The sequence below is a fragment of the Macaca thibetana genome, chromosome 5 (genome assembly GCF_024542745.1).
Source record: "Macaca thibetana thibetana isolate TM-01 chromosome 5, ASM2454274v1, whole genome shotgun sequence".
In the NCBI taxonomy this organism is placed as follows: Eukaryota; Metazoa; Chordata; class Mammalia; order Primates; family Cercopithecidae; genus Macaca; species Macaca thibetana.
The window spans coordinates 118,001,664-118,025,673 of record NC_065582.1 but is presented as its reverse complement, the minus strand read 5'-3'; the positions used below and the strand labels follow the sequence as shown (position 1 = coordinate 118,025,673).

Sequence of the window (24,010 nt, the reverse complement as noted above, 5' to 3'; positions counted from 1 at the left end):
TTTGACTGTAAAAACAGAGTATAATGTACATGATTATATTAGGTAACTATAGCTATTATCCATTTTATGAGTCAAATTTAATGTTCTTTTTTCAAAAGAAAAATACAGTGTTCATATTTCAAAGAAATAATTGCTGAACAAATCATCAATAACTCCTTAGAAATTTTTTAAATTTAAATTAGCATATATTTAATATATTCTACTTTACTAAGGAATAGTTCCAATTTAAGTTAGCAGGGATACCTATTTAAAGATTATGACATCATTTAAAGCAATCTTAAAATAGTTCACATGGTTTTTATAAAGCATCAGAATTAACTGAGGTTTGAATTTCACATCTTGCTTATTAATCATTAAAAATTGATCGTAGTATTTGCTTTTTCTTTTCAGAAAGAGTGAATTGTTATTATAAAAGCAATATTAGAGTAAAAAATGTCAACTCTTACTTAGAAACTCAGAATGATTCTTACTATTATAATATCTCTAGTGAGTATATTTCAGGTGGAGAATGGCTCCTACTGCTGTGCCCTTCTGAGTAAATGCATATTTATTTTATCAAAAGTTATGTAAACCATAGGATAGATAAAGTTTCTTCAAAAGAGTTATTATAGTCCATTGTATACACATATACCTAATGGAACAGTTAACTGATTTTAAAAATTTATCATATGTACTATCCTTGTGTAATTGGTAGATATTTCTATGGGTGTATATAAAGGTAGATAAAAAGAAAAATGAGTTCTGAAGGCTTTGTAAACACAGATTTAAATGGGTTCATATATTTTAGAAAAAAATATTAGTACCTATCTTTAATCAACAAAATGTTTATTGAGTGAGATGCATTAGCGATAGAAAATACATAAATAACAAGAGATTTTCTGATGTATTAATTACAATTTTTGAAGGCACTATGTGATAGTTAGAAAACTGACAATTATTAGATGTTGAAAATCTAGTATAAATAATTGGTGCCATTGAAAATGTTTACTTCAAAATATGAATGATCTATTTTTTAAATATTTGGTTTTGAACTTCCAAAACAATTAGCATGAATTCTTAGGACAGTTTTTCTCTATTTAATATTGACTTTTAGTTTCTGACTTTCCAGACATTTGTTTGTATTCAATTAATGAGATAGATTTTAAAGTGTTTGAGCAAGGTAAAAATGGAAGCAGTGTAGCAATTTTAAATATATATTTTGAACAGCAACTTATTTTTGACAATTCATTTATTAACCTATGCAAAATGTTCTTGTAATAAAGAAGCTGTTACAAAAACAGAATCTGATGTCATATAAATTGTAGTGTGAAATAGATATTTCCACATGAAGCTCCAAATAAATAGTGGTGCAGTTATTTTTGAATATTAAGACTTTATTGGAATTTGCACTTTTCTTTTGACCCTATAGAATTCCCATACAGAGGATTTATTCATTGCAATTATTCTTATCATGTAAAAGAAAGATATGGCTCTAATTTTAAAATTCCTATTATAATAACAATAAGAAATATTTAATTGAGTGGTTTAAAATGTAATTCTGATCAATTAATTTCAAGAATCAGATTTTAAAATTCCCATTTAACCTATTTTATTACCATCTTAAACAATTGTTACCTGATATAATCTGTTAGTGCAAAGAAAAATACATAGAAAGAAAAAGTGCTATAAGATACATAAGAATTTGAATTGTGTCTGGTGAAATTTGTAGTAATTGAAGGTCTTGATTTTTTTTTTTCTTTTTTCCCCAAAAGTTCAAATTTTCATCCAGTATCCCTAATGAGAATCCCAGGTGTTACAAAGTCATAAAATAAAACTAATTTAGTAGGTGTCCACTTGGAGTTCTTAAAAACTCTGTGGTTTGGTATGATGACATTTATTGTCATTTTAATGTTAGCATAACTTTGTGAAATGATTTTACATTGATAGTAATTTAAAGAAACCATAAGCGGTCACTTCTATATTTAAAAATTGCCTGAAAACCCCTTTTTAAAAAGTGTGTGTGTTTTGCCTTTAGAGTGCCATTTAATTGTATCCCAGTTTAAAAAGTCCTAGTAGGTTCTATTCATAATTAAACTTTTCTGTAGCTCTTCTTTTCCTGTAGGGTTTGCAGTCTTTAGTCTCTGATCAGCTTATGTGTTACTTTATTAATATCTCTTAAATTATTATACTATAGGCGAGCATAACAAAACTTTGTCGGACAAAAGTAGAACCTAGGGCATACCTTCTTTCCTCTGTGTCTCTCAGTGATAAAGTGTTCATGCCTTTAATCATTGTGTGTTTACCAAGCAGAGTGCAATAACTTGCCTGGGATTTTGGTGTATGTGCCAATGGATGTGTGTTGAGTATGTGGAAAGGTTGTTGGAAGGCTGGAAGAAAGGGTAGGGAGAAGGATGTCAATATGGTATCACCACAAACTTGATATTAATAACAGTTTTGAGTAATGTTTTCAATCTTATTTTTAAAAAAATATCACCCCTGCCCACACACACACTCTCACACACTCACGCATTCTAATTTTACATTTGTTTTACTATGACCCTGAAGATAAAACCCCAGCCTAATGAAAAAAGTATAAATAAATCCCTAGTTCATTGTGTTTCATAAATTTTTTTTTTCCTTCTTTTTCTCTGTAAGATCTGTTTTGTTGAGTTATGCCAAACACTTGTTGTGTTGGACATCCCACAGATTAAATAATTGGGATTAAAGTGTCTGTGATAATTCTAATTATGTTTTAGTTGCTGGACTATTGCCCAGGCCATCTTCTGCATTCATCAAGCTTGTCTTCAGTTCTAAATAAGCTAGCCACACAACTCTGTTAAGTAGATGATTCTGGTAAAAAATAAAAAAAAAAAAAATAAAGAGCCAAAACCTGAGGGTTGAAATATTTTGCATATGCTTTGCAAGAACATGTTCTTACTTGGAAACATGTTTCAGGCTAAGTATTGGAAGATTTAGAGAAAATACAGTCTGTTCTTTTACTCAGAGATGCGTAATGTCTTTTTTCTCTTATATTAATTTTACACTCTTATTTTCATTTGTCATGTCTCTCTCCCTTCCTGTCTTCCTCTTTCCTCCTTTCTTTTCCTCCCTCCTTCCATCCCTGACTAAGTCAAAATTATTTAAGAGGGTAAGAGCCCCAGCCTGTTTTGTTCCAACACCCTCAAGGAAGTCAAGATTTCAGATTGTGTGTTTGTTAAGAAGATAATATATAGTCTTCTTGTAAATAAATTGTGGGACTCTGCATACAGAATAGATTGTGTCAAACCCAGTTATACATTTTTTTCACTTAATTCATACTTCAGAAGTTTTTAAGACATCTCTGTCAGTTTTGCCTTTCTTATAAGACAGCTAACTTATTTACTTTGCAATGACAGCACCTTCCCTTTCCAGGATGCTTGTTAATGTCTTTTCTAAGGAAAGGCAAACTCAGGAGGCAGATCCGGCTGGCACCAGTTCAGCCCAGCAGTCCACAGCAGGAGCTTGCTTAGAGAGCCAAGTTCTAACTTTCACCCAAAGCTTTCACCATGTGTACTAGCAGAAAAGGTGAGGCTGACTGCCCAGTCTCATGGAAGATGATAATGCACTGTCATCTCACTTAAGAGTTTAGCTCTAGGCAGTGTAGTAATGCCACACTGGGCCTCCTAAGATGGGGGATACAGCCAGACTTCTGAGGTACAAGATACATGAAAACTGCTGTATCTGAAGAATTTTAACCACGCCTAGTTTCGAACCATGATATTTGATTTCTCTAGAAGGAAGGAAGGCAACAATAACAACAACAAAATTACCTTAATCATGCAGATTTGAAGTCACTGTTTTTGATTTAAACTTGTGAAACAAAGTAGGGAAAGAATTAGTTGCAGTGGAAGTACAGAAAAATCAACAACAACATCAACAACAAAGCAAACAAACAAAAACAGTTAACCAATCTAACTGTTTTGAATTCAATAACAAACATGGTTTTAGTTTTTGTTTGTGCTAGTCTCTAACACTAATGCTAAATTATTGGCCCTCATTTATTTATTTTAAACTTCAGTTCAAGTATCTGTATCTGTATTATGGCAATAATGGTACTGCCTACTTCACATAATTGCTATGGAAAACAAATAAAACCATTTTCTAATTATTAGAGCAATACCCAAATATAGGTTGTAGAGGAACAGTGGAAGCCTGGGAATGTAACCGTTTAAATGCCCTCCATGGTCTGTGTGTTACTCTTTGTTTGCTGGGTAAGGATAAGAATAAAAGATTATGTTATTTGAGGGAATTTCATTAAGAAAAGGAGTAGAAAAAGTGTAACACAAACAAGGATTTTATAAACACTTTGCTCATGCCTCAAGTGACATGGAAGTGGCCCATGTTCTTGAGGGTCCTGTAGCTTAATTTTTATTAACTTCATGATAATTATGCCTCTTTTAGAATGGGGAGATGTAGAGACCAGGAACCCAGCTCAACCATGGTCTTAGACAGTGATATGGTCTTGAACCATCCACCTCAGATTCCACATCGTTAAAATGAAGATGTAAAGGCACACCCACAAGGTTGCTGAGAAAATAAAATACTAATGTGCCTATGTAGCCTAGTACATTTCCTAAAGCCAAGTGGGTACACCAAAATGTTAGTCCCTGTGTTTTCTCCCTTTCTCCTACTACTACATATAGAATATTTGAGGTATGATTTCACACTCACAGATCATAATTTTCCTTACATTGTATGATTAAAAGGAATCTAGGCTTGGAAAACAGTCTGAGAAAAGGAATTTACATGCACATTTTCCATAGAGCTATCCAAGGTAAAAACCAACCATATGACATTATCGTGATTTTCTGTTGGTTTTCCTCATTATTTAATATTGAATATTGGAATTTGATTAGGAAATAAATAGAAAACCATCAGTATAAGGGTCATGGGTTGTAAATGTTGTATTTTACCTCATTTGCCCTCAGGTAGACTGGTAGAGGGCAGATTATTTTTTTTTTAATTTTTGCCACAAATCATACCAAGAAATATTTTCAAATATTTTGAATATTTAGTCCTATAAGAATAGTATGTTATCAGTTTCACTTTTAAATACACACACACGTATAAAATGTCATATATATATATATATATATATATAGTCTGTATAGAAATTCATTAAAAGGACATGAAAAATGCTGCTGAAAGTGGACAGTTGGAAGAATTAGATTCTTAGAAATTACTAATATTATGAGTCTGTACCTTTACTTTTAGTTTGAAATATATAGATTTCTCATCTGTTTGATTATGTGCAGAGTTAAAAATATAACCTGGAAAGATATTTAAATTTTTATATTTTCAAAGGTATTAATGTAATTTTATAAAGCTTTTCTTTTTTACTTACATGAGCGTAAACAGGCAAAATAAATTTGGAATGTATTATATTTAGATCTGCTTTTAAAATGTATGCCTGTGTTTGCAGTCTCATGAATGCACACAACTATATAAAGTAATCATAACTAACATTTATTATTGACTTACTGTGTGGGAGACATTGTTCTAAGTGGTTTACATACGTATTAATTTATTTTCCTCAAAACAAATCTTAAAAAAAATGTATGTGAAGTCTTGGAGATATTTCCTCTCATTCTTAGTCATAGCTATAATTTTTTCCCTCTCATTAAACACTTGATCAGCTGCTGGTCATCATACTCTTACACAATGATTTATCTCCTATTAGTATCTTCTCTCTTCATTGTCCAGATACTCACTAGCACAAGGGGAGATCTGCTTCCACATATTTTCCTCTTTCCAATTCACGGCATCTATGCTTTACCTTTCCTACATATATATATATATATATATATATATATTTTTTTTTTTTTTTTTTTCTGTTACTCTAGTGTATAAACAATCCAGTTCCCAGTCTCTAGCCCAGACTAGACAGTGTATATCTTGGCTTGCATACCCGAAATCCTATTAAGATTTTGTTAAGAAGTGCTATCTATTGCTGATCACTACCTCTTGCTCTGTTAAAAATAGAGGAGGGTTTTTAAAATAGTTTTATTCTAACTCATGATAGAGTATATTATTTTAGGCAGCACTATTTTTTATAACAAGAGAGAAGACAGAAAGTTTTCCTGGAAAATGCACTCACCTTTCATCTGTCCAAGCCAACCCTTTGGGTGCTTTTCTCCTCCTTTACATACAAGGTTATATTAAATATTTTATAATCAATATTTTGTAGCATTTATTATGAAAACCGCTATTCCACATGAATCTCGTAACAAAGCCTGCAGAATAAAGAAGCTCAATGTTAATTAGGGAACTGAAACAAGAGAGTTTGATCTATTAAAAAATTAGAACTAGTATCAAAGCCAATGTCTTATTACTGCAGAATCAGTGCAACATTTTAGCGGAGGTATAGCAGAATGGTAAAAACATGGGCTCAGGAACCCGGTTCAACTATTTAGAGCTGTGTGACTTGGGCAAGCTAGTAAATCTGTCTGTGCCTATGTTTTCCTGTCTGTGAAATGGGATGATTATAACAATATGGTATATAATTGAAAAGACTGAATTATTAATAATGTGCTCCATAAAAATTCTAGCATATAGTAAATAATATATAATTATTAAGTATTACATGTGTTAGAACAGTATGGTTGGCACTCTGATATTGAGCAAGGTCTACTTTTCTACATTAGTCAGTGAGTACTGTCTAATATTCATTGCAAATGGAAATGCCAGAAAAAACAAAACAAAACAAAACAAAAAAAAAAACACTTGACTTCAGCTCAATAGCTCAAGCAGCCTTTATTTACTCCCAGGGTAAAATCTTTCAATAGTCCTCCAGTGCCCTCAGGATAGAATCTAACTGCTTGAACCTGAGTACAGAGTTCTTAGTATTTTGTTTCTGGCCCACCTCTCCTGTCCATTCCCCTTCCCTGCACTCCCAGTTCCTGTGGTGAAGAACTGCTATGAGTGCAGTAGGATTCTGTGAGCTCAGTCAGAAATACCTCTTTTCTTTACTAAATAATTTGATATTTATGCCTAGGTCTGTACAAGATTTTCCCAGGATTGTGTGCCCATTTTTATTCTAGGTGTTGCCTATCACACTGAGATGGAATTGTGTTTTTGCTTGTCTGTACATTTCTGATCTTTGATGGGAATAGAGATCCTTGTAAAAAGTAAAGGTTAACTAGAAAAAAAAAACGTTCTCTTCTGACCTGAGAATCACCACTGAAATAGTATGATTTGCCAAAGAAAGCAAGTTAGTTCCAAAAAAGCTGGCAGTAAAATATCTTCTTTTTCTTTCTTTCTTTTTTTTTTTTTAATGTATCAATATGAAGAAAGCTTGCCTGTCTGTAAACTCATTGAGAGCCAGCTCCAATTCTTGCTATTCCATATGGAGCGTCCGTAAAGCATGTTATAATCTATACATTTGTGTTTAGTGAACAAATATTATTAAGTAACTTATTTGTTTCTTTAAAGTCACTGCTGTTAAGTACACTAAGTCTTACCTCATTACTGTGTTGCTGGTGAAGCCAACATAGCTCTTTTCATAAATCCATAACTAATAGAGTTCAGAATTTCTGGTATTGTAGTCTTTCCTAAACTGAAAAGTTACCAACTAAAAGGTTGTATGATCTGCTAACCAAAGCGAGTTAATTCCAAGAAATTTGTTAGTAAAATACTGTATTTTAGACTTACCAGAAGTATAAATGAGAAGAAGGTTCTACTGAGATTAGCAAGCTGCTAGAAAACAATTCATAGACATCCTATGCTCACTATCTCTTTGTAATTTAATCAACTACAGCTTTCTCAAGGCCCCTGCTTTCTTATGATAAATTCTCAAAATTCATGTAACTTGAACAGCTATCAGCCAACATAAAATAATTTTTTATTTTTTTATTTTTTGTTTTAAGCATTTCTTAATTTTACCTCCAGAAAAACAATTAATATAAAACATGTGTTTCTAAATGGTTTAAATTTCTTGGGGGCAGAGGGATTTACTCTTTCATTTGTTCTAGATTTCTTGGATTATTTTGACTGTCACTTATTTTATGAAGTACTTTAGATTTACAAGCTGTCAAGAATTCTTAATATCGGAGAGAAAACGGCAGAAAAATTGATGTTATCAATGATGTGAATAGAACAGCATTATAAGATAGATTTATGTGGAAGAAAGTTTAAAATGGGTGATAAAGGTTTTTTAAGTACAGTTTGGTTAGCATCTGGTGAGCGTTTTAAATTAACTATTTCTCCAGAAAAAAAAAAAAAAGAAAAGAAAAACATGTTTTCATTTACTCTAAAATAATACCAAATAAATCCAAAATATCACAGGGTTAATATTAGATTCTCCTAATCTATAACAGTTCTTTGAATTAAATTTTCCTCAAGATGGGAGGGTTAAAATTATAACTGCTATGGAGACTATTACCACACAATCACCTTTAATTTTCACAACAACCCTGTGTAATTGAAATTATTATTCTAGTTGATGGAGTAAAATTGGGTTTTGGGAAAGTTCAGTAATTTTTCACTAGATCATATAGCACATAAATTAATAGGATAGAATCAGGTGTATATGACTCTGGAGCTCTGGGTTGTACCCATTTGCTAGAGATTACATTTATCTAAATATACTTAGTATTATGATTTGTATTTTATTTATGCATACCATCTTTCAAGGAGGGAATAAGGGTGTTTTATAAAAAGAGTATGCTTCGGCCAGGCACTGTGGCTCACACCTATAATCCCAGCACTTTTAGAGGCCAAGGCAAGCATATTGCTTGAGCCCAGGAGTTTGAGACCAGCCTGGGCAACATGACATCCTGCCTCTACAAAATATACAAAAAATTAGCCAGACATGGTGGCGTGCACCTGTAGTCCCAGCTACTCAGGTGGCTGAGGTGGTAAAATAACCTGAGCCCTTGGAAGTTGAGGCTTCAGTGAGCCCTCATCACTCCTCTTCACTTCATCTTGGGCAACAGAGGGAGATCCTTTCTCAAAAATTAACATACTATATATATATAGTTTGAGAAAATAAATGAAGATAAAAATAATATAAATATATGCACGAGGAAACATGAATATGGAATGTGGAAATATGCATATGGAAAACTCATATCAAGAAAATCTCACTATCATCAATGCTAAAGCAATAATATAGAAAAGTTAAGCATAAGCTTTCAGTTACACAGTTCTCACTTCCTGATAGAAAACCTGTCAGTTCATCAGGTAACTGACATTTTTTTTTTTTCCAACTCTGGGGTTTGAGAGAAGTTATCATAATGGTGCTTTTGTTTGAAGGATGCCATGAATAATATTTTTAATTTTCACTGATTATCTGATGGATTCTTGTATAAGTCACTGTGGAAAACTATGGACATAAAGTTAGCAGTGGTTTCAGGGACTTTTTTTTTTTTTTTTTTTTTTTTAAGCAGCAGCAGCAAATTCAAAAGAAATCACTGTGGAAGCTTAATACCTAAAGCAGGTAACAAAAGAATTATTGGGTTTCCTGGCTGTTTTTTGGTCTCCTCTTTCCCTCCATATGCTTGTACTTCTGAGACATCTTTTTAGAATCTCCAGGCCATTCTGAGCTCAGTTTAAAAACTACTGTGATAAAATATAAAAGGAATGCTGTATCGAAGATCAGTGTGATATAATCCTGACTTGTAACTTTCCATAAATCTACCTAAAACAGAAATTATAATATCTTGTGAAGTTTACTTTAAACCAATGGTCCTAATGCAGAGGTGCTCATTAGAACCAACCTCAGAATATTGTTAATTATGCTATGTCTGGACCCACCTAAACTTATGGAATCATAAGTGATTAAAGCAAATTCTTTGGAAATTTATACTTTTGCAACCTGGAAATCTGTAGTTTCAGAACATCCATAGATAATTCTGATCTTTATCCTTGTTAAAGAACCCTTGCTTAGAACAGAAATACTTAAAGTGAGATGTGTACTGACACCGGAACCAGTCTGCAATTGTATCAATATAAAGATTGAGAGTTAGCTTTTAGAGACTGTTATTGCAATTTGACATTGCTACACAATACAGACAATACAGCTGTGTAATAGGCAGATTCACCTCATTGAGCCAAGGCATAGCTAACTCATTTCTAACTCTAATTAAGTGTGCATAAGAATTACTTGGATCGGTAGTTGTGTGGGAACTTCTAAAGTGCAGTCGCTTGCATTTTCGTCTCCACCTAATGTTCTGATTTTATAGTTTTATGAAGAGTCAATGGATATTTGGTTTTAAAAAAAGTACTTTTGGTGATTTGAATGTGGGTGATAGAAATACCACACTTCAAAAAAACTGTATATTTACTTACATGTATATATCACATATGACTAATGCTTAGAAAATGCTAAGTAAATGGTTTCTATTGTTAATAAAAGAGAATATGAAAGTGTTCTAAGGCTAAAGGGGATATAGATGATATTCAGGTAACACTATGTAGATTAAGGAAATACAAGATGTTAGCGAATTGTAAAAACAAGTATCACTGTGCAAAAGAAAAATGAATTCTAAGTGTGATTTGATGCATATTCAATCATATAATCACTGATTTGAAAAAATTGATCCTCAAGGTATATGCTTTGATGTATGTATATATGTACGTATGTATGTATATATGTATATCTCGTTCATATATGTATATGTGTATATATGTATATATGTATATATCAAAACATATACACATACATGCACACACATATATAAATGTATATATATATTATATATAAATATACATTTAAATACATATATATCTGTAAGGGTAAATGTTTATATCGTTATATCCTATCTAATTTAGGATTTATAACAGAATATAACTATCTAAATTAGATATTATAATTTAGATAGATAACTATAATTTAGATAGGTATATATAAAAATATATTTGTATGTTTATATGTAAATATATATTAAAATAAATAAATAAAAACATATATATATTACATATGTATCTATAAATGCTAAATGTTAATTTATATAGTCATATCCTGAGAGTCTGATTTAAGAGATTCAGATGGATGACCTCACAGGTAATATAAATTCAAAGGAGTTTCTATTCTCAGGGCCAAGCTATTAGAAGACCGAATGATAATCAAGATACTTCGTGTTTTATTTACTGATGTATCCCCAAGGCTTATTACAATTCTTGGCAGTTAAGTAGCTACTCAATAAATATTTGTTTAGTGAATGAACCGTCATTGTAGGTATTATATTCTATATAACTTGAACAAAATTTAAGGCAGTAAATTGAATTTTTTCGTTCATTGTGTATATATTATCTGTAGAATTACATTAGGTTATAAATAGAATAAACTATCCAACAGTGGCTTACAATTTTTTTTTTTTTTCAAGAAAGAAGTTTGAGGGTAGACGTCTGGTGGCTTGGGTTCTGTGAAGACAGAAGTCTGTGTTTTTCTTGGCCTTACTCTCTTGCTCATTGTGTTATGGTTGCAAGAATGCTAATGCATCTGCCAGTATTACAACCAATTCAGAATAAGAAAAAGGGAAAGAGAAGCACCAATAGCCATGTCAGCAGCATTATTCCTTTAGTTTAAACAACAAAACTTTCCCAGAAATTGGCAAGCAGATTGCTGTCCATATCTCATTGCCAGACCTATGTAACAAGGCTACCAGATTCAAGGGAGGCTAAGATAATAGCAACATGGTTAACATTGTTTGCTAAGACTCCTCTGATCCATGGTCTGATATGAAGCATAACACTGATATTATGATAACTAAGGAAAGGAAAAGGATATGAGTAATTAATAGGCATAAAACAATGTCTGCCACAATATCACAGAAAAATGAAAGTACTTTTATTTTACATTATTTCCTTTATTTTGTATTTTCTTTGTAACCTTTGAGAAAGGACAAATGGCCAACTACTGCAGTCATTTTGTGACCAAAAATCGATTATAGGTACTAGGTCACCTAGACAAAAGTGATTAATACTACAACAATTTTATACACTGTTAAGATATATAAACCATTGTATTTTAACAGACTAATTTTAAAATACTTTCCTGCTATCATGAATGTTAGTAGTTATTTTGAGATGGATAATTAGTTCTGGGTAGGAAAATGTTTGTGATCAGCCATCTAAAATCATTTGGCAGAGTATTTGTACTTTGTTAGTATTTTTGTCTGTATTACTTTATATTTTGACTTTTTTAAATGATAAAACGTTAACCAAATATTTAAAAAATTTAGATAAAAATCATTATGTAGGGTTTGCATTAATATTAAATTTTGACTAAATTGCAAGACTGACATGCAATAATGACAAGTTGTCAGCAAAAATTTGGGTCACTTCTCATTTTATATTAGGACTACTGGGTCATCTAATTGTCTGCTTATTTTTGGTACATGCCATCACTTTAAAATATAGTCTATGAGTTTGTGCGACTTTCTGTCTCCTGTAATCCTCATTTATCCTCCCCTGAAGTCTGGAAAGCTAATGATTATATAGGTTGTTTTGAAGTTTGGTATAATTTGCTTAATCATTAGAAGTAATTAAGGACTAAGGTAAGGATCTCTTCAAAACAAAGAATCAGCTTTGCTTACATTTTTAAATTCAATTTTAATATAGTAGTTTTTAGTGTACCTTTGTCTTTTTAGGACAAATTCATATCATATTTTGCCCCCATTAACATGCTTAAAGCAAAGTGAATAATAAAATAAAAAAATAAGAAAAGAGGGTTCATTATTACTTTATTGCTTTCTCATTTCCTTTCTGAAATCTTGTAACTTACTTTTGAAAATTTGATACTAAAATGTGATTTTTCCAGGAAAATCGAATGTCTATTATGTTTAGATTGATATGCCTGAAGATTTTCATCTGATATATAATAAAATAGAGCATTATGATGATGCTGGCTTCTGTAACATACGATTTTCAGTCATTGATCTCATAAAATTCATTGATACGTAGGATTAAGTGGTTCAAAAGAGTGAACCTTTGTATTTCACAAGTCACACATTGGGCCGGGTATGATATATATACAAGAGAAAGAGCTTAGTTAGATATACTTGGATTTAGATTTCAGCTATGTGCTTATTAGTTCTGGGACCTTGGGCTCTTGCCCTATTAGTATTTTTCAACTTCCATTTCCTCATCTATAAAATGGGGACAATAATATACTAAAAGATAATTGTTAGGATTAAGTGATATAATGTACATTAAGTACAGAAATATATAATTTTAGCTTCAGTCATTTCAGTCACTGATGTTACAGACATGAGGATTGAGGCCCTCAAAGTAAAATTATTTCCTCAAGTCACACAGTAGCAGAACCAGAACCATAGAACTAATGAGTATTCTCTGTGCAATGAAGCATTCACAATGAACTGTGAATGTGCACATTTATGTCAAGTAGTGAGGACAATGTTTTGTTTTTGAAGGAAACAGCCTCATATTATCTATATACATAGTAGGGTGGAATTAAGCTGCTTTATGTGAAGTAGTCTGTGATGTAAAGATTTTCAGGCTTCATATATCATCTAATGTTGACTTTTCTTTTTAGAATAAAAACAATATGTAAGATTATACGTGTTTGGTTACCATACCTGACAAAGTAGCCACCAAAAACCATATGGTGTTGCTCTTTTCATGCAACATTGTTCTGTGAATATAGCAGACTGTTCGTTAGTCCTAATTTAGCTGTCAGTAGACTACTGTATTAGGTCTGCCTTAACACTTCATACAGACAACCAGTGGATACTCCCTCTGAATTCTTTTCTGCCATCTCCCTGGGTTTACACTTTTTTAGGCTATTAACAATTCAAAACACTTCGTATACATTTCAGATTGATTTTTCCTTCCTTCATAGTAATATGCTTTATGGTATGATTATTCTACTGCTTAATTTTTGAAGAGCAATGTCTATAACTTCTTTGTGGTGATGAAAAATACTTTGGGGTAAAATAAAGAAAGATGAAAATATTTTGAAATAAAAAATTAAAGACATTATTTGCAGCAAATAAGCATAATATTAAGATTTAAAAGGACAATAAAAATCATCTCTTTTAGGAATCATTTCAAAGATAATGTGAAAAGTTAAGTGACTAGTTTTTAAAGGGCACTAGAATTCTATGAATGCAATTTTTGGAAGTATTAACATGATGGAAGGAGAATAGACACTGGAACGGAGACATAGGTTTGCCTTCAAGCTCTGCCACTTACAAGTTGTATCAGTTAATATGTCTTCCTCTTCAAATAACAGCAAATAACTTCCCCACTGGATTAAGCAACAAAATTGATTTTTCCCACATAAAAGCAATTCCTGAGAGAGGCAAGTTTCAAGTTTAGATGGATTAACAACTCTATGATATAATTTGGAACCAGATACTTCCCATCCCTTCACTCTGCCAAACTTAATCTGTAAGCTTTGCTCCCCTGCTGATTCTACTTATTTTCTCTAGATGACTGTATCAGTTCCAGGAAATACATCCATACCCAGCATTATCCGAGGCAGTCAGGAGTTTTCTTTACTAATATTTTCTACCAAAATTCCCTTCCTTTGCAGATCTCCTTCACAGACCATTGGAGAGAACTGAATCAATAGTGGGACCACATAATTGGAATTGAAATAAGTTCATTTTTGCTGAGATGGGCAAATAGAGAGACGAACAAGCTTGAATAAAACTGGAGAGGACTTACGTTAAAATAATAAGAGAATATTACAAGATTGAAGTAAGAGAGGGGCATGATTATATTGGTGGTTTGCAAAGATCTTTCTGGAAGCAGTATTTTGAAGACATTGTTAAGGATCATACCTTTTTCTGCAGAGAAAGCAGTTAGGAGATTTTTCAAGTGAAAAATTATGGCAAGGATTTAACTGGACTGGACTGGCTATACTGTGGAATGAAACCGAGCAGGCGATTTAGAGGGTTATCATTGGCTGTGTTAGAATCAGTAGGATTTGGTCAGTGATTCAATGTGAGGCTAAAGGTGAGGAAAGGTTGACTCAGATATCTGGAGAGAACAACTAGTTTTTTTTTGTTTGTTTGTTTGTTTGTTTGTTTGTTTGTTTTTTTGAGACGGAGTCTCGCTCTGTCGCACAGGCTGAAGTGCAGTGGCGCAGTCTCGGCTCACTGCAAGCTCCGCCTCCCGGGTTCTTGCCATTCTCCTGTCTCAGCCTCCCGAGGAGCTCGGACTACAGGCGCCCGCCACCACGATCGGCTAATTTATTATTATTATTATTATTATTATTATTATTATTATTTAGTTTTAGCAGAGACGGGGTTTCACCGTGTTAACCAGGGTGGTCTCAATCTCCTGACCTGTTGATCCGTCCGCCTCGGCTTCCCAAAGTGCTGGGATTACAGGCGTGAGCCACTGCTCCTGGCCAGTACAACTAGTTATATGGCATTACACTCATTGAACTAGGGAACATGGGAACACAATTTTTATTTTTACTTCTGTATAGAGAAGATACTTTGTTCATTTAGGGACAGGCTGAATTTGGGGACGATTATATACCCTAAATGTGTTAAGAACCAGCAGTCAGTTTTACAAATTTATAGGAATTTTAGGACAGAGAGATGGACAAAATAAATGGATTTGTGTGATAATTAACATTTAGGTTGTAACTCAAGTTCATGAGCTCCTCTGGAAGAGTCCTTACATTGGGGCATATGCCAATATCTCCTTTAAAACCAACCATACGGCAAACAGAAAGTAAACATACATATGAGCCCTTCTCTATCCTTAATAGGCTGATTCAATATGCATGGACTGGCACCAAGACTTAGTTCTTTTAAAAATCTCCTTTTAAATTTTGATGTTAAGTTTTAATCAAGAATTATTGGTGTAGTGTGAGAAGTGAAGGAAATCTACAAAAATGAGGCATTGATAAAAATCGAAGTTTGAAGGGATGGTACAGTAAGAATAGCTTATAAAGGAAAGAGGAAGAAGTAGCTAGAGAGGTAGAAGAAAACCACAGAAATCTGTAGTCACTGAAGATGAAAAGTGAGATTGTTTATCTATCATGGTCATGACCAAATGCTGCCAAAAGATAAGGCAAATTAGGAGCTTAGAGCTACACAATTATCACTAGTGAATTTAGTAACAGAAATTTTGGTAGAATAATGGGGGTTGAAGTCAGATTTTAATGGATTAGGTAAGGAATGAGGAAGATGTGAGGAAATAATAGATAGGGGTGTTGATAATTCATTCAATAATCTGAGTTATGAAAAGGACAGAAATAGGACATTCACTGGATGGGAATGTGAGGTTTACTTTTGAATATATTTTAAAGAAAAATTTTAGAAAATGCTTTGTGGTTAATACACAAAAGGCCTAGTTACCTAAATATAGGTTTGTCAGGTAATGTTCATGGCTCATTTGAGGTCACGGTTTACTTAGAATGAAACCAGTCTCTGGTTGTGCAGTTTTTCTAAAGCTATGTTTAGCTGCCATGGTTCATGTACAAACAAGGTAGAATCATTCTTGATTAGAGTCTTTGGATGTCTAGGGAAATAGGTGGTTGCAATGCAGTGATCTAACGTTTAGGTCTTAACTGGGGGACTGACTTGGCTGCAGGAAACAACAAGCAGTGCTCATGGTCCGTTACTAAGGTCTCAGTTACTGCTTTATGTATAAATTACCTAGTAGAGCATCTGACATAGAGTAAGCATTCCACAAGTGATTTCCGCACATTTCTTCTTCTTTATTCTAAAAAAGATTGTGTCTATGGGTTGCTCAGAATTGTAAAATAAATACTCTTCCATTCATTGTCTGAAAATACAGTTGGTTGTGGCTTCCTGCCTTTGAGTCAAGGGATGCCAGAAATCTACATAACACTTCTAAACCTATAACATAATTTTTCCCAAATTTACAAATCTAGTTTACCAATGGGAAACACATGTCCTCTTTCTCTGCACTCATTTTGTAAACTGTTCTTTGTTCCCTGCAGCAGTTGTCAAATTATAAAATTTAGCCTGAAAGTGAGAAATCACATCTGTGCTGGATGGGACCATGGAGAGAAGCTGGACAGCTGTATATCTGGGGTTTGTTCTCACAGATTAGTTAAATGTGTATTGTAATTGAATCCAGTAGCTTTTCTGATATTGTTAAATGGAAGTCAATAAGCAAGCATCCATCAGAAGTCTCTAGTATGCAATGCCACTTTGATTCAATGCCTTTAGAGAGTGAAGGCCATCTCATCTGCTACTAATCCAAATTATTCTCTTTTCATACTGTAGCGGAGGTTTAACTGACATTATAACTGTATTTGTTAATGTGAAGGTAATGGCAAAAACAGAAACAATATAAGTAAGAATAAGCCTTCTAATTGTCTATCTTCATGTCATCAAGGATCACATATTCTCTTAAGGCTTTGCCCACTGATGGTGTATGGTGGGATCAAATGTCCTTGATCTATCTTTTGACTCTTCAAGGTCTGAAAACACTTTCATTCCAATGTGTCTGTTTCCTGGAGAATCTAATGCATTTTCCTGCTCATAGTGACTTAAGTTGGCAAGATGTTAAGGAGAAAGTAGTGGAGTCAAAGTGATATAGAACAAGTTAGAATATTTGAAAGTTATAATCATTGAAGAACATATTTGTATTATTAACCTAAGCTAAACTTTAATCGTTAGAATGTGTGAAGTTGAGGATTTAGGAATCTTCTTATGCATATTCCATTTTATTTATTTGCTCTTTGCTTTCCTTGAATCCCAACAAATATAATGAGTTAGCAATCTACTTTTTCTGAAAGTGAATTTTCTAAAAGCTTTTCTCTTTTCAAGAAAGCATTGAAATTGTTAATGTATAGAAATACAGTTAAAGCGTACTAAAGACTATTTTGAATTAGTTTCTTTCATAATCTGTTATTTGGCTGGGCATTCAGTTAAGTGACTTTTCCTTATTAAAAAGTTCCTCTGTTAGTATTTTTCCCCCATACATTAATGTTAGGAATTTGCAATGTAGTACATATTCATTGACCCCTTTAAAGTTATTTCTCCTGAATAATCAGCCTTCTTAATTACTGATTAAAATACCAATACCTACCAATATGTCCATCTTAATCATAATTATACAATGGCTGAGGGAAAAATCATCTTGAAATCTGTCTCTCAGTTGAATGGTATGACTCTAGTTTAAAATACAAATAATAGAATGAAAACATTTTTCATGAAATTTCTGATATCTGATTAATATCTTCTAGAGTAACTGTGGCATCAAACATTTCCTCTAATTATATTCATTAGTGGGTTCTCCTGGACAAGTTTTAATTAAGTTGTACAATAAAGATCAATACTCGTGAATTCATTGCAATTTACAACAAGCATATATACTGTTCAGAACAATTTAATTACTGTAATTATAGCACAGAAGATATTTCGTGACTATGCTCTATTACTGCCAAGCCCTCTTTTTAATAAATTTGGTAATGAAATTGGGAAATTAACTTCTGAAAATTCACATTTATATAAACCCTATATCTAAACTTCTGTTTTTTATATAGCTATATTTTGATTTTTTATTTTACTAGTAGGGAAAATGGAGGCATTAATTACAGTAATGGCAAAGTGCCTTTTCATGCATATAGTCATGAATACTGAGAAATTATGAAAGTGTATATAATAACACATTTAATAATTATATTGGTTATGTGAAAAATAATTTAGAGGTGTTATATAGTCAGATATTCTATTTTTATTTTTATAAATAAGACTAAAATTATTTTATTACTCTAATTTTCTTAAGTAGAAATATTATTTTGGTTCAAACAGAAGGTCCCCAAATATGCTAACTTCTGTTAAATTTCTACTTTCACAATTATTTATCTGGTACATCAATAGATGAGCAGATCATTCTACTGATGTACCATATAAAGAATTGTGAAAATAGAAAATTTCTAGTGGCGTCAATAGGTATGTAATAGGGTTTCTCAACTTTAGTACTAGTGAAATTTTGACCAGATAATTCTTTCCTGGGGAGGCTGACGGTACATTGCAGGATGCTTCACCGCATACCTGACTTCTTCCCATTAAATGCCAGAAGCAAATATTCATCCACTAATGAACTCAGAAAATAGATAAATGCACCCAAATGTCTCCAGACATTATTATATCTCCATGTTGAGAACCACTGGTGTATGTTGATTAGCCTCACCCTCCTGATCTTCCCACTGACCACATTATTCATTCATAAGATAAACAGCTATTCCGCTTTTCTGAACTGAGACTAGATTCATAGACATCAGTCAAACATGGTGTTCTTATAAGAGAATTTTGTTCATACAATTTTTTGAAGACAGGAATTGAGTGTTCATAGAATATTGAGTAATAATGCCTAACTCAGACTTAGGAAAGGGAAGATCAGAATAGTGTCCTGAAGAAGGAATTCCTGAAATATGTTTTGAAGGATGAAGGAAACATTAGCAACTCAGAAGGTAAAAGAAAGATATGTATTTTAAAATTTACACAAAAATTTTAATTATTTTCTCTAAGAATCAAATCCCAATTTATCCTCCATTACATAAACAAAATTATAATAATATGCAAATGATTGCTAAAAATGCCTAATTTTACTCTCTTTTTCTCAATTTCCATTTTAGTAATGGAATGTGTAATTACCTTTTCAGGATTGTGAATTTTATGAAATCATTTGTTTCCAGACGGACATCAATTTTAGACAGTAGTGGGAAGATACATACATGTATTTCTTGTGGATTTCCTAGTCTATATACAAAGAAAATTATTTGACCACTTCACTGTAAGATTATAGAGATTCCTAATGTAGTTATTCTCATATATTCTGCAGTATATTCCAACACTGAGAACTCTTAATAAATTGTATTAACAGCCAAGTTAGTATTTTAAGGTAATTTGTTTACTTCAACACATACATATTTTCCAGAAAAAAAAAAAAGTAAAAATGGTAATTTAGTTTAAACCCAATTCAAGTGCAGCTAACTGAATCTTGAAAAGCTATCTGAAATTCTGTTGATAATAATGAATATTTCATATTAGTAACAGGTCTACAAGGAACGCTGTGTTTCTCACGGTAGGCTGGTTATGAATTCCTGGAATTCCTATGCACATCAGTTTGCCGCCAAAGGATTAAGTTCAATTTGATTGCCATCATGGTAGCACCCTTAGTTTGCTGATTTGCTCTACTTTATCTCATCTACAGATATGCTGCTGCTCAATATGAAAGGTGAATCAAATGAATCATTAAGATGAATAAACATAACAATTTAGGTTCTGAAACCCCTTGGTATTTAGTCATGTCTAGACACAGCCCTAGTGTCCCAGAAAAAACTAAAATGAGGGCAAGGACATTTAAGTTGAATGTAGCCTTATTCCCATGAAAACCAGAAAAGACAACAATAGAGCAAAAGGAAGAGTATGGATCTATCTGAAAAATTAGATGTAGTGAGGGGCAGGATTTGCAAGGTCAGTGGGTATTAGAGCAGTTTTTGTTTGTTTGATTTTTAAAGAATGTTTTTTCAATTAGGTCACCATTCTTTTAAGAAATTAATAATTCCACAAATTAATTATTATTCGTTAAAACCTGTATGATTTAAGTAGGTTAAAAGTGATATAAACATTATATTGTATGCATTTTTTAATAGTTGATGAGCTCAGAAAATAGATGAATAAAGTATATTTAGCAACAACATATATGTGTATGTATAGGTAATTTTTAGTATATTTGTTTTTCTACAGATTTTAAGCTATTGATTTATTTTAATGTTACTAATATTATCATATGCTTTCAATGTGGTTTATAAAATATGTATGTTCCCAAACGTGCTTTTGTCTCATTAATTTTTGCTACTGTGAAATAAATGATGCGTAATAATAGTTAAATGTACATAAATTTCTCTAAGATATAGAAAATTTCCTCAGTCATAATAATTTTATATTATCTTAAAAAGTATAAGAACACATCCCAGCGTATCAACTGTTATTTCTTTAATACTCCAGGCTTACACTTACACATAGAATCATCCTTTTAGAACTGGTGGCATTTCGAGATACTGGCTTTTGAATATAGCTTAAGGAAGCCTCGATACCTCTACATAGGGATAACTCAGGTGTTTCCCTTTCAGGTTCATATTCCAGGCTCATTCAAAGTTGTTCTGTTGCACAGCAGGCCAGGTAGAGCCATATGGGATAGGTATAATAGGTTGGAGAAACGATGATCTGTGATCCAGGGCTAAAGTATTTTGAGTAGACAGTACCCGATAAGCTACTTTGATTTCTCAGAGTCAGTATATAACACCATATGTATGATGTGTATGAGTGTGTATGTGTGTGCATGGGTGTGTATGTGTGTGTGTCTGTGTGTGTACATACTCATAAATGGCTTCCTTTTGTAATGATGGTACTCAAACTTCCATCCTGGAGTTTCTCAATATCGTAATATTCCCATATATAATGTATCCGACAGTTCTACATGAAACACTCTTTTTAGACTATGGTCATATCTAAGAAGAAAGTATCTCTGGGAATGCAATGGATTCTTAAGTATAGCAACTATCTCAAGAACTGCAACAATTTCCTTGTCTTGGTTAAGGGTGTGTAGATTTATTTCTTAATTAAACTTGCAATTTGGATTACAGATTTCTGTTAATATCACAAAAAATGTTACAAGCTTGGGAATAGTTTATTGCTGTTTAATGTAAATTATTTGTTAATTGCTTCATAACAGCTTCCCAGAAGAAAATAAAATACATTTAGCTACAATTTTATGGCTGCAGCTTAATCCCAAAACCTGGAGCTTTTTACAAGGCAGCATGAACCTTTCATTTTTGTGGGTTTACTTTTGTTCTTTTTTTTTTCTCACGAGTTTTTTTTTTTAATTTATTATTGTTTTGCAAGAAAATAAAATAGGGTAATGATTTGCTTTCAGATGATTTTGCTGTGATTGTTCTTCAAATGTTTATTTAAAATCATTTGCTCTCTTGCATCAATATATTTTCTTTAAATTATACCCATTGTATTCATCATAATGAACACTTAATTTCAGTTACGTAAACAACATGCAATTTTAATAACACTATTAAGATAGAGATACAATATCCATGATAATATACATTTCACTGAGTTTTGTATTCTTTTCTTTTCAGTGAATTTATTGGATTCACGCACTGTCATGGGGGACCTGGGATGGATTGCTTTTCCAAAAAATGGGGTAAGTTTTATGAAAGTTTTTCTAAAACTTAAACTATGCGCATAAGCATCTTGATACTTGCAACACAGGAATGAATATGTACTGGATGTATATGTTGTTGAGATAGGAGGTACTATGTGTGTGTTGGATGGGGTGGTGGGACTTCAAATAACTCTAACCAGAAAAAGGAACACTAGGGAAGGGCTTTCAGTGACTAAAGAGTAAATATACTATTTCCTCTCTGAGTATTGTTCCACAAAGAAATGTGAAGTTTCCTTCAGCATTTAGGAAAAGTTCACATGAAAACAACAAAGAAACTTTCAGAATTAGTTTATATTAAATATAAAAGTATTTGATTTGCTACTAATTTGCCATCATCCTGGCATATTGCATAGGAAATAAAATTTAACTGGTCTATGATCAGTGTGATTCAAAGCTGGGACCAATTTAATTTTGACTTCATTTACAGAATAAGGGAATAAAAATAGTATAAGAAATTCCTTTAAATTCCATTGAGATAAAAAAAATCCAAGAAACTATTATAATATCATGTACATATGCAACTGCAATTCATCTAGAAAATATCAAAGGTTTATTTTAGAGTAATCTAATATTATAACAAATTTTGTCATAATAACCTAAAGAGCCAAAATTTTCATTTTCAAATTAACGAGTAAACCAGGTGTGTGAATCAGTCCTTTACTAGGAAAGTTATTATGGAAATCGTACGTTGTATTAATTATTCTAATCCATAATAATTTGTATATTAACATCCTCATCTCAGTGGGCTTTTATGTTTTTCATCAATTTTGTATTTCTCTTTAGTTGTGAAAAGTTACAGATGTATTTAAAGCCATAATATTAAAAAGGAATGCTAGTAGATTTTTAAGATATTGGAACATAAAGGTAAGGCAAAATAACAAAAAACAAACAAAAACATTGCATAACGCAAGTAGAGCCAGGCTCAAGATAATAACGTGTATACTTTCAATGTGTTCCTCTTTTATCTTTCTTATACTCTTCCTTCTTCCCTTCCTTTTTTTTCCTGAACCACCACACATTCTTTCTTTCATCTGTCATGATTCCGTACAGATAAATGTCTGGCTAACGTCTGTTTATGAGAACCTATACAGATATTTTGTATTCTTCCTTTTTTTTATGTACCAAAAATAATCTATTGAATAAATATTTTAATTTTTTTTCTTTCTGAGAGTATGGTTGATGTGTTGTGTTGAAATTAGTTTTTTAGAATCCAGAGAGAATATATGAGATATTTTCTTTGAATTTAGTTTTGTGTTTTTCTCCTGTTTCCACTCAGAAGTTATTAAAATAGAGCTTTGAAAGAGCGTATCTGTGAGAGTATAAGTACGGTGTTGTAGTTGCTGTTGCAACTATACATTTGAGAAATTTACTCAATTTTATATATGATTTCTATATGAAGCACAATTAATAGCTTTATAAAAACATAATCCTTCTGTGTTGGAAATTGGATCTTTTAAATTATTCTAACAACTTCATGCTGTCTTTTTTTTCTATTATTATTGTTCATATAGTGGTATATTTGTTCTGTTTTTTAAACAATGAGCATCCTTTTCAAAATTCTTGTTATTATGTTGAGTAATGTTTCCTTTGACATAGTGTACCAAATGTTAATATTGAAGACAGGGAAGTTAACTTAGAGGGGCTTAATGAATGTATATTTGTTTGAGTGTGAGATATGTATGTGGGATTCAGGCGTTATGTTTTGTGTTACATCACTCAAATGCAAAATGAAGGAAAAAATATATTATATTTAAGGAAAATGAATGTTCATGGTATATACAATGATAGTAAAAATATATACACTTTTAAAATATTTTTAGTTAGCTGTGCCATTTGTGATTAGATAAGC

General features: G+C 32.1%; 1 protein-coding gene across 7 annotated transcripts in view; it reads left to right on the top strand.

Moving 5' to 3' along the window:
• The window catches only part of EPHA5 (EPH receptor A5), a 349,515-nt gene that overhangs the window by 5,665 nt on the left and 319,840 nt on the right, over positions 1–24,010 (top strand). For all 7 annotated transcript variants that reach the window (XM_050792668.1, XM_050792666.1, XM_050792667.1 and 4 more), the window contains exon 2: positions 22,076–22,140. In XM_050792668.1, the coding sequence (XP_050648625.1) occupies positions 22,076–22,140 (65 nt within the window). The remainder of the gene's footprint in view (positions 1–22,075; positions 22,141–24,010) is intronic.